Here is a 12,449-nt window from a genome sequence, read left to right on the forward strand (position 1 = left end):
ACATGGATTAACGTGTATCTTTAAAATATCAAAAATCTTAATAAGTGTATTATTGGTTTAACAGAGTGGGAAATCTGATGAGCTTTTGAGTGCTCTTGGCTGTCAAGGTTTTCCTCCGACATCAGACTATGAAGATCTTCTAGTGGAGTTCCTAGAAGTGGACGACAGCAAGCAGCATCTCATGTCATGTCATGAACGATCACAACAAAAGCAAAATATTAAAGTCTGCCCAGCCGATACGGACAATGACTCCGGGAGAGGAAGCTGTGACAGCCCCTTTTCCCATTCTGAAGGTTGCAAAGAGCTTCGGCCCCTTCAGCCAGGAGTCGAAAGTACAGACAGAGGAACGCATGACCACTGGCCGCCGGAGAATACAATAATCGATGGGTCATTTACAAATTTTGCTGATGGCAAGTCAAACATGTGGCCAGATGTTCCGTTGCCTGGGAACCAAATTGCAAAGTCATCCTATCAGGATATAAAAGACATTACTAACCTGGCTTTTAGTGCCATGAATGCCAGCGGGCATGCCCTTTTGATTCCACGTGATGACAAGAACCAGCTAAGATTCTTCAAAACCATAGAGACCACTGATGAAGAGAAATACACAAAGCCAAGTGACTTTGCAGACCTGCGATCCAAAGGTGTCGACGCAGACACAGTGCACTTGTTGCCCAATGAAAAGCCTCCCTTTATGCCTGCTAGAACTATGGACTACGTGGAAGTCCACAAAGTCAACCAAAACAATGCATTATCGCTCATACCAAAACACAACGAAAACAGCGCCAGGACTGAGCAATATTCTGTTCTGGTTCCCAACAGGGAATATACAAAAGTGGAGAGGGTGGAGGGTAACAATGTTTTAGTGTTAATGCAAGAGATGGTCAATCAGGTCAGTCCTGTAACCATGGAACCTACAAAACTGAAGTTTCAGCAAAGCCAAGTGGCAAATCCTATGGACATGTTCTCGCCAGAAAGTCGAACTCAGGCCGGTGGGATGGGTTACATGGATCCTTCGGCTTTTCTCTCTTAATCCAACTGAGATCTTTTGTACTTTTCCCCCCATCAGGTAATCAAATTGCCACAGTGGTTGGCTTTTTTAGCACTAAATACGACTTCACACTACTTGCACAGAGACCTGCGCTTCGTATTTAGATTTAAGATCAAGGCAGAACAAATGAGTAATTTAATCTTTTTTTTTTTGTTCTTTCATAGCTGCTTGCATTATTTTGTCACTTTATATAAAATGTACGCTCTTCTGTTACTGGAGGTGAAAGGGATTGTTGCAATCGCCTGAAACAAAACAAGGCACTTCATAGAAACAAAAAAAGGAAATATGGCTGTGTATAGCAATATATATGCTTTTATTTTTCTGTACAGAGAGGCAAGAAAATGCTACATATTTCAGCCATTTTCTGCACTAGGATTGTCACCCACACAATGAAAGTTAATGACAGAATCTTAGAAATGTGAAAGCCAGGAGGTCGTACCTTTATTTGCTTTTCTTTCATAATTTCTTAGTGCAGTGAGAATGTTCCTCTCCTGTTCGAGCACAAATGAATTTCTAACCTTTAATTAAGCACTTTATACTTAAATATGTGCCATGCAGTTAAATACAAAAAAAACAATTTATCTCTTTATATTTAAAGGGGAACTCCACCCAAACACGACTTGAGCTGTTTGAAAATTGCAACTTTGCAATATATCTCCATTAAAAAATATGCAGCCTTTTCATGATTTTTAATGTAGTAATATGGTTTGGAACAGTTCCCTAAGCCCCGCCCCCTGTTCCCTAAGCCTGTCCTCAGTCTGCATCCTCCCAAACCCACAATTCCCTGCACATGTGATGTCAATAAGGAAAGGAACATCCCAGTGCAATGCATTGTGGGTTATGTAGTTCCTGCATGCTGTCTGTAAAATACTACAATATGCTACAATATGTAACATCAAGGTTTTAGTCCCTCCTCCCCTGCCAGGATTTCAAATGACGCAGAAAGACAAGAACTGTTTTGCAGCTGGATTTTAGCATATAAAAATGGTATTTATTCATACTTTTTGAAGGAACAGATGACAGTGATAGGTATATTAGGGGTCGCTGTGGTTGCCCCATCTCCAGTCGGGGTGAAGGGGGCACAATTTTCAAATGATAGATGCTCTTAAATTGCAAAAGCCTTTAGCTAAATGGTGCTATAATTTGCACGCATATCTGACAGGGCACAGGTTGTATATTATTGATGTAATATGTTATTGCTCCCACTTCTATAGCTACTAACCCTCTCCCTAATGCTTTTACCTAAGGGGTCATTAAGAAAACAGAAGGGAGTGTTCAATCGGCCACAACTGCCATTTTGCACTTTGCACATTGCCTTCTGCTCTCTCAGCAATGCCACAGGTCTCTCCCTGTTATGGAGCGCAGACACCTGCCGCTACTCCTACAAATACAACCTTGACGCCTTCGTCAGTGCTGTATTGGTAAGGGGTGGGAGGGAGAAGGCATTCAGTCGTGCCCCCCTCCTGCCCCCTTTATGTCCCCTAAATTCCCCCTAACCTTCAGACACTCAGGTTAAGGAGCATCACATGTTGCAAGGACAGGCCTGACCTGCACCCCCTGATACAGTGCTCTGCATTTATACCTGCACTCTATAGATGTCCCGAGCACTCTCATTGGTTTGCACCCCCCTCCCCAAAAGACAACTTTGTTGGAAAAATAACAATATCTATAAATAAATCAAGCTATTTTATAATATACAAGCATTGGATTTTGATAAATCGGAACTCCTTAGTATAGAAGACATCCTAGACCAAGCTCATAATATAAACCAGATACTAAATGTAATTGTACCATTTTGTCTGCTGTTAATACACTAAAGCTAGGATCCTAAGGCTAATTGCAATTAAAGTGACAATTCAGGGAACGGTTTAGTGGGTTTGGGTTCCTGGGAACTTGAAGTCAAATAAAACGTCACATCCAAGAATTAATCTAATAACAGGTGCCACATGTGCTACAAGTCTAACCCATAGCAACCAATCAGCAGTTTGTTTGAAAGCTAACTGGTTACAGGGTTACAGGTACTGGTTACAGGGCATGTTGCAAACTTGCTACCGGGTATTATATCAATAACCACCCCATGGCTTGAAAATGTGGGATTGTCCTTAGTTACGGTTCCATAAAATGAAATCTATTTATTTTTATTCTTGAAATATAGCCTGCCAGGATTATTTTAACAAGAAATAAAATTAGAAACTATATTTTTATGTTTATTAAATATACATATTTTTTTTCAAAGAGCTATTCCTATATAGAATACTAGCAGACTCAAGGAAAGGCAACCTGTCTGCCCGCAGCTTTAGCCGACCTAAACTCTCTTAGCATCCCTGACCCGATAACAAGCGTAGTTTGGTCACGCCGGCTGGACTCCTCAACTAGTCTTCAGGCAATACGCATCAGAATTCAGCCCTACTTTCTGGTAGCATAATACCTTTTTCCATCGTTCTGACCAGTACACTCACGTATGACCACTCAAACAAACGTTAATCAACAAGACAATGCCTTATTGTAAATGCAGGACTCCGATATTAGGATATTAGCCTCTCAAGGGGAAGTAAAGACTATTTTTGTACAGCTAATATATACCTATTATTTTCTACTATGCTGAAGTCAGGGCATTTCTGGTTCAGGAAAGTTCACGAATCAGATTCTTAGTGAGGAGCGGGTTGCCAATTTATAGATATCAGGGAAATTATAGTGAATGTTTTACAGTAATGAATGCAAATGTTACTTGATCAGCTTGCATGAAAACACCTATACAGTAATTATATTTCTGTGATCAGCAAAAAGAATTGAAAAACCATCAAACCATCAAAATAATCTGAACAAAAACTCAAGGGTAGTCAACCATGCAATATTAGTGTGAGTGTTGATAGCCTTACCATTCATTTTCCTGTTTCAATACTGAAGGACCACTGTTCATATAAGGAAATCTGTACAATGTGTCATGAATGTCACAATCATGGTGTCTCTTGTTACTACGGCTCCATCTGCACATTTCAATTTGGTTCCTTCCAATATCTCACTCTTCATCTCTTTCACCCTCCTGTTTCCCGCTTGGTTTATTCTTCCTATCTCAGAATGTGAGCTTTATCCATTGTTTTTCTTTAGTAGGAAAAACCCAAGTTGTGTCTCTTTCTTCTTGACATGAGTTGGAAGCTCTTGGAAAGGGTCGTTGATATGGAAGTGCGTAAAATAAATGTGAATTCAGGGACAAACGCACATAGCAGAAGTAATGTTTGGATTCATAGTATGAATTACAATATGTATGCTGAGTTTAGAGTGTAAAGCTGGCCATACACGCACCAATATTATCATTTGAAACAATAAAAAGCCTTGGATATTGGTTGTTTTGTCGATGGGGCGGGACAAAAGGCAAGCATTTAGGGCTGAATGGTCATATGGGGTAGAATTCCTATTGTTTCTACCTCCATATCTGAGCCCTGAACATCAGTGGAGGGTACGAATGACCATTGGTCGCAGGAAAGATCGTAATTGTAATGTGTATGGCCTCCTTAATTCCTTATGTACAAGGAACTCTAGTGGGAGTCACTTATCAACAATTGGCAATAACCCATGGCAACCAATTAAATTGTCTCATATATTATTCCACCCGCAGCTGTCCAAAAAAAGGCAACCACTGATTGGTTACCATGGGTTACTGCCCACAGGCAAATGTGGGCAGTGTTGATAAATGAGCCCCACTCTCTATATTGTAGTGCATGTTCCGGATTACAGACGTAAAGCACCTTGAACACAAATAATTGGTTGACCAACACTTATCTCTGTATTTTTGTTGTTCTGCTGCTGTAGTGCTGTGTCAGTCATTGGTATACTATTTAAATGTAGGAAGATGTAGCCTATTAGCCACTAGGCTAATGCCAGACGAGGCTGATACTCAGCCTGCAGATAAACACAGGTCAAGAATCAGCCCCTATGCTTGCATCAGCCTTTCCCTGTGCCTGCAACCGGCCAGTGTAGGGGCTGATTTTCTTACCCACAGGCAGTGAATCAGCCCTGTCTGAAAATAGCCTAAAACACAAAAACAGCTCTGAAGCCATGTTCAAGGTAATGGGTGGACAGGCGTTTGTTTTTAAACTAAAGGCAGTTCACAAAAATTAATATATATATATATATACAGTTGTAAACTGGTTATTTCGAAATGTGTTGTTATGTAGTGGATAGACTACTTCCAGTGACCTCAAAACAGAAGTTACGACACAATGGGATATAAAATCACGGATTGTATAATGTCAGTATTCTAGGAAACAGCAAGTTTTTGTTTCCTCTGAAGCCAGGCCAAATAAAAATGATTTTCTGTTTCTTTATAATTCTATGTAGAAGTTTTATAAATACAAGTATCAGAAGAGACTGGGTAACCCATAAGGATAGATTATTATTATTAGGAAATTCAGCTTTCTGGGCTTTATGCATTTTATGCAATCCTCTGGTTCCCTGCTGCAGAGTAGTACCATTCTTTATAAATATAACATGATAATAACCAAGTAACTGACAACAAAATAAATCATTATTTATCATTATGCTTAGAAATAAGCATTGCAAGGGAATGATTCAGGTTTTGTGTAGCTCTATATATCAAGATATTTGTCATTCATTGAAGGAAATGTAAACCCATAACAAATAAATGTAAAATTTCTCAAGTGTTCCGTTGAGCCCTTTTGCAATTTACATGATTATGTTTTTTAAGATCTTTGCGATTTTTACACTGCTAGGATGGTACATTTGAAACAACAGCGCCACCTGCTGTTTATTTTGCCCAACTGGATACAGTCAGTAGAAAATTTAATTAATGGCAAAAGGAAAGCCTTGTGATGTTGCTCTGTTCGGAAAATGAAGTTAGTGAGCTGAGAAGAGTCATCTGTTCATGAGTTCTAAGCAAAGCAATATCTTTCCTCTCCTCACTAACTTAATTTTCTACAATCACAATGAACACCAGGTGGCGATGTTGCTTCATATTTACACTGCTAATATGAAAACTAATAGAATATAATGAATGTAGATTGCAAAAGGGTTCCAAAGAGTGTTTGTTACAATGTTACATGAATTTGTTCTATGGGTTTACATTGCAGATCATCTCCCTAAAGGGGAAATTAACATGATTATGATGAATAGTATGTTTCTCTGTCCCTGTGCAGTCAGTGCAGAGTGAAAATAACAGTTCAGCTCAAACCATTAACCGATTGCTCTTATCTGCTGTGTTTAACCGGAAACATTTACCAGCTAATGCGCTTGCTTATTCCAAATACTTGATTTATATGGTCTTAAATGACAGGATCTGCTCACTTTCCATGATGTAAGTAAACAAGCAAAGACACAGCGCACCTACGTATGGGAATTATATCCTACAGACTGTGTCACGCCTGCCAGTAGGGAAGATGCTTTCTCCAAGATAACCAACCCGCCATTCAACCATTCCATCCCGCCATCAGCCTCTGTTTCCACCCTTACTTGGGGTTTTGCTTGCTTCCCTAACATTAAGGGGCAGATTTATCAAAATGTGAACTTAGTACATGAAAACTCAGCAACATTCTATTCACTCCTATGGGATTTTTAGAAGCATATTGATCAAATGGTGAAGTCTAACTTTCACCCGTTGATAAATACCCTTTTAAAAATCCCATAGGAGTGAATACAACAAGGGGGAGTTTTTACGTATTAAGCTCTAAACTCACATTTTGATAAATCTGCCCCCTAGGACAGGATGTAACATAGTAAGTTAGGTTGAAAAAAGACATACGTCCATCACGTTCAACCATAATGCCTATATATAACCTGCCTAACTGCTAGTTGATCCAGAGGAAGGCAAAAACCCCATGTGAAGCCTCTCTAATTTGCCGCAGAGGGGCAACCCTGAGGTATTTGAATTCAATATTCTTTTCATGTTTCTCCTACTTTCCAAATACATTGGCTCCACTCCCATTCCCATTAATGTTGCACATTCAGTCTCGCTCTCCGTCTCCGCCGCCCTGCGCTGTACATATTCACAACATACTGCCCATTTCTTGCCTTCGTTAGGGTCCCGTAACGATCATACAGACAGGGGAAACCTGTTCATGTACATATGTATATTACAAATGATGTTTGATTGCCGCTTGTGCCTCGTGATCATACATTCGTTTTATAAACACTATTTTCAGGAAGGTTCTAATATTTAAATAAAACGTCTATATTCTGTAAAAAATACAATTATTGGCTGCTTCAAATTACTGAGAAAAATGCTTTGTACTGATTTCTGTGCTATTGGGCTGCTTCTCCCTCTTTGGTTTTAAAGTGATCAATATTTTATATGTGTATTGTGTAACTGTAGGCCTTGATAAATGAACCTGAACGGTGAAAATGAATATTCCATTTTTAAAGGAGTTGTTCACCTTCAGATTGACTTTAAGTTTGTTATAGAATTCCCTATTCCTAGTAACTTATCAGTTGGTCTTACATAGTAACATAGTAAGTTGGGTTGAAAAAAGACGTACGTCCATCACGTTCAACCATAATGTCTATATATAACCTGCCTAACTACAAGTTCATTTCTACAACTACAAGTCTTCATTTTTTACTTTTTATATTTTTTGCCAGTTTTCAATTGGGGGTCACTGACCCCGGCAGCCAAAAAACTTTATTGCTTTACGCAGCTGCAATTATATGGTTATTGTTACTTTTTATTACTTATCTTTCTATTCAGGTTCTCTCCTATTCATCTTCCAGTCTCTTATTCAAATCACTGCCTGGTTGCTAAGGGAAATTGGAACCTAGCAACCAGATAGCTACCAAAATGCCAAACTGGAGAGCTGCTAAACAAAAAGCTAAACAATTCAAAAACCATAACAAATGAAGACCAATTGCAAATTGTCTCATAATATCACTGTCTACATCATACTAAAAGTTAATTTAAAGGTGAACGACCCCTTTAAAACAATCCAAAGCTCCAAAAGTGGTCAGTAATTTAATACTGTTTAAAAAAAGGGCAGTGAAAATGGTATCTGAACCGTAATTCATTGTATTCGTGAAATTTACAGAAACCCCCAGACTTTTCTCTTTGCCTTTTATAGACACGCCCCCTATTATTTTATAATTTACTCATCTTTTCATTAAATCATGCAAAAAAAATCAAATTCATTGAACTCTTCTTGTCATTTTCAATGGGTCTACAAACTCTCAAAAAGTTGTGAAAAATTTGAAAAACTCGATTGGAATTGAAAAAATGCCAAATTTGGCCTGGGGCGGCTCCCATCGACTTCTGGCAAGCTTTACATTTGAGTTTTTCACATTTTTTGCACTTAATAAATACAGGTATGGGACCCGTTATCCAGAATGCTCAGAACCCAGGGTTTTCCAGATAAGGGATCTTTCCGTAATTTGGATCTTCATACCTTAAGTTTTCTAAAAAATCATTTAAACCCAATAGGACTGTTTTTCCTCCTATAAGGGGTAATTATATCTTATATATATATAAACTGATACTGTTTTATAATTACAGAGAAAAAGGGAATCATTTTTAAAAATTAGAATTATTTGCTTATGATGGAGTCTATGGGAGATGGCCTTCTGTAATTCAGAGCTTTCTGGATAACGGGTTTCCGGATAACGGATTCCATACCTGTATCAAACATTCTACTTTAATGCTGGGAGTTTTTTCCCAAACAAAATTTGAACATTGATAATTCAGTCTGTTAATGTAAATGCATGAAAAATTCGACAATTCTACATAAATTGTGCAATATGAATGTTTTTTCGGAAAACAACGCCCAATTTTTAAATGAGGATACTTTCTATTTAATATTGCGAGTGTGAAAGATTGAATAATACATCAAGCCGACTGTATAAATATATATATAATACATGTTTCGCCAGCTTTGCCCCCATTTTACTGTCCATTTCAAGAACAAGATAATCGATTCTCACGAATGTAAATCTTGCCATGTTTTTCAGTTGAACTATCAGTTTGTTGCCATTGTACAGATATTAATGTAAAAATGTATATATATATCACCTGGATATGCTTTGCACTTGTACCTATGGTTGCTGTTACTATAGCGAGGGCACTTTATATCACAGGCGCCATCCCTACCATCGCCTTTCCAGCAAGTGTACAAGGTATTTGTAATATAATATAAATATTCAGAAATATAAATATATAGTATAGTTTTCACACCATAAAACCTGCATCTATGGAAAAAAAAGAGGCAATTTATTGTGGCAAAGTATTATTTTCTGTAAACGTTAAATGCGCCTGGATGATGCGATGAACGCAATGCCGCGGCCGCTTACGTGGCTGTGATTATATGGTTGGATGAATGTCTTAATAAGGGGTGAAAGGGGGGGGCTCAGAGTTTAGTTTCACAAATGCAGGTTTTACATTGAAATGAGATTATTCTTTTTTTTTTTGTTGTAAACCAAAATAAAATCCTAATATAAGAAATAAGTGAAGGCTTCTTGTTTTCATTTGTTGTATATTTTTATTTTCTGTGTCGTGGAAATTCAGTATTACAGGTATAGGATCCCTTATCCGGAAACCCGTTATCCAGAAAGTTCCGAATTACGGAATGGCCATCTCCCATAGACTCCATTATAAGCAAATAATTTTAATTTTATAAAATGATTCCCTTTTCTCTGTAATAATAAAACAGTACCTGTACTTGATCCCAACTAAGATATAATTACCCCTTATTGGGGGCAGAACAGCCCTATTGGGTTTATTTCATGGTTAAATGATTCCCTTTTCTCTGTAATAATAAAACAGTACCTGTACTTGATCCCAACTAAGATATAATTACCCCTTATTGGGGGCAGAACAGCCCTATTGGGTTTATTTCATGGTTAAATGATTCCCTTTTCTCTGTAATAATAAAACAGTACCTGTACTTGATCCCAACTAAGATATAATTACCCCTTATTGGGGCAGAACAGCCCTATTGGGTTTATTTCATGGTTAAATGATTCCCTTTTCTCTGTAATAATAAAACAGTACCTGTACTTGATCCCAACTAAGATATAATTACCCCTTATTGGGGCAGAACAGCCCTATTGGGTTTATTTCATGGTTAAATGATTCCCTTTTCTCTGTAATAATAAAACAGTACATGTACTTGATCCCAACTAAGATATAATTACCCCTTATTGGGGGCAGAATGATTTTTAGCAGACTTAAATTATGGAGATCCAAATTACAGAAAGACCCTTATAGTTATAGTATATAGTTTTACAAAATTATTTAAAAAATTCCCCCTCCCCAGACACTGACTTACCTGTGGTTGGACAGTGACAGGAGTTTGGGTAAACAGGTGGGCGGAGGCAACCAGTGGGGGGGTGGGGCACTGGGTAACAGTGGCTGTGCGCGAAGCCCCTAGGAATGTTTTTTGCTGGGGGGTCCGGCACAGACTTATTACACCGCTGCTTCCAGGCCAGGCTCCCTTTTCCTGTCTGTCCCCTCCTGTTTGTTCAGGAGTCTTCCAGTTTGGAGTTTTTGCAGCTATCTGGTTGCTAGGGTTCAAATTAACCTAGCAAACTCATGGGACCAGTATGGGAGCCAATATGCATCCGGCTTATGCCAAAATCTTTATGCCCAAGCTTGAGTATACTCACACACTTGCCGATTCCAAATACAGCAGTGATATCAAGCTATGGAAACAGTATGTGGATGATGTTTTTATGGTCTGGGAAGGAAGTGAAAATTAATTAAAGAATTTTTGTGAATCTCATGGCAGGGTTCATAATTCTATAAAATTCACGTGAATAAATTGTTGTACTCTACTTTCTGCCCACTAGGTGTCACCAGAGGGCTGCCTAGGAGTCAAGATCCAAATATATTATAAAAACAGACTTTAGGTATGACCAAAAAAACATTGTTGAAAAACCCCAAGAAATTATTAATGGAGAACAGGAGATCGGTAAGAGAATTACAAAGACCTACAGAAATGACAAATAAACAAAACAACATAAAAAAGACTCCCCCAATAACTTTTGTTAGCACTTATGGTCCACATTCAAACTTCAAAAGTGCAGTAATGAAACATAGGAAAATCCTACAAAAATATAAGCAATTTGGAAAACTGTTTACTGTTTACTTCCCTTTATTTTCTTACAAAAGTAGAAAAAATAACAGAGACTCTGGACCGACAACTAAAAAAGGTACATGTATGAACTGTACACATTGCAATGGGATAATAAGGGCAGAATTGTGTTCACATCCACACAAAGGTTCTATGATACAGTTACAGCGGGCAAACAACCATTTGCGGAAAAATATGCGCTGAGTGGACTTTATAAATTACCCCCACTCTCTTTTGCTACATGCATGTGTAACAGCATAGTGTACTTGCTCCAATGTACCTGGGGCCTAGTGTATGTAGGCCAAACAAGCAGACAATTAGAGTGAGACTTAACAAACATAAAGTGCTCATAAGAGAAGGAGCTAATAAAAAAAATGTTATTAATATGTATGTATGATGTAGAGAGTAACGGTCTTAGACAATTTGCAATTGGTCTTCATTTTTTATTATTTGTAGTTTTTTTATTATTTCAATAATTGTTCAGCAACTGTGGAGTTTGGAGTTTCAGCAGCTATCTGGTTGCTAGGGTCCAAATTACCTTAGTGACCAGGGAGCAGTTTGAATGAGAGGAAGGTAAATGAATAGGAGAGGACCCGAATAGAAAAACAAGTTATAAAAAGTAACAATAACAATAAAACTGTAGCCTCACAGAGCAATAGTTTTTGGATGCCGGGGTCAGTGACCCCCATTTGAAAGCTGCAAAGAATTAAAAGAAAAAGGCAAATAGATAAAAAAAAACTATAAGAAATAAATAATGAAGACCAAATGAAAAGTTGCTTAGAACAGGCAGTTCTATTAAAGTTATTAAAAGTTAACTTAAAGATGAACCGCCCCTTTAAACAGGGAAGCCTACTGGGCTTGGGTACTTGTCACTGTTCAGCCAAAGGGCCTCAATGAAAGTTGGTATCTGTAATGTACTTACCCCATTCCTTTATTGTTATAGATACTAAGAGAGTTGGAAGACTGGTAGTAAAGGTAAATTGTCCAACCGGTGCATGTATATAGTTCAGTTAATGTTGCAAATCATTATGTTTTGTATTTAACACTTTACATTTTGTACAGGTATGTATATTATGGTACACACTATGGACTATTATAGACCTTTATAGACTCTTTTACGCACTTTTGTTTTTACAAACTTTGGAAAGTGGAAGGAGTCTATAAATTTTAGATTATATTGGACCTGTTGTATGCAAAATGGCTCATAGACATTCTGTCATTCTGACTGGCGGAAGGAAAGTGAAAGTGACAAGTGGTTCCCCTGTAGTTGGATGGATACAAACTATGGCTCCCAGTGGCTTCTCAACCAGCTGCACTCAGAATGCTCAGTGCTA

The 12,449-nt window shown here is 38.0% G+C and overlaps 1 protein-coding gene across 1 annotated transcript in view; it reads left to right on the forward strand.

The window, feature by feature from the left end:
* The window catches only part of prlr (prolactin receptor), a 34,475-nt gene extending 24,987 nt beyond the window's left edge, over positions 1-9,488 (forward strand). The window contains exon 9 of the mRNA XM_002939955.4: positions 65-9,488. Coding sequence (XP_002940001.2) covers positions 65-1,033 — 969 coding nt within the window. The 3' untranslated portion in view covers positions 1,034-9,488. The remainder of the gene's footprint in view (positions 1-64) is intronic.
* The last annotated feature ends 2,961 nt before the right edge of the window (positions 9,489-12,449 follow it).

The sequence above is a fragment of the Xenopus tropicalis genome, chromosome 1, assembly GCF_000004195.4.
Source record: "Xenopus tropicalis strain Nigerian chromosome 1, UCB_Xtro_10.0, whole genome shotgun sequence".
NCBI lineage: Eukaryota > Metazoa > Chordata > Amphibia > Anura > Pipidae > Xenopus > Xenopus tropicalis.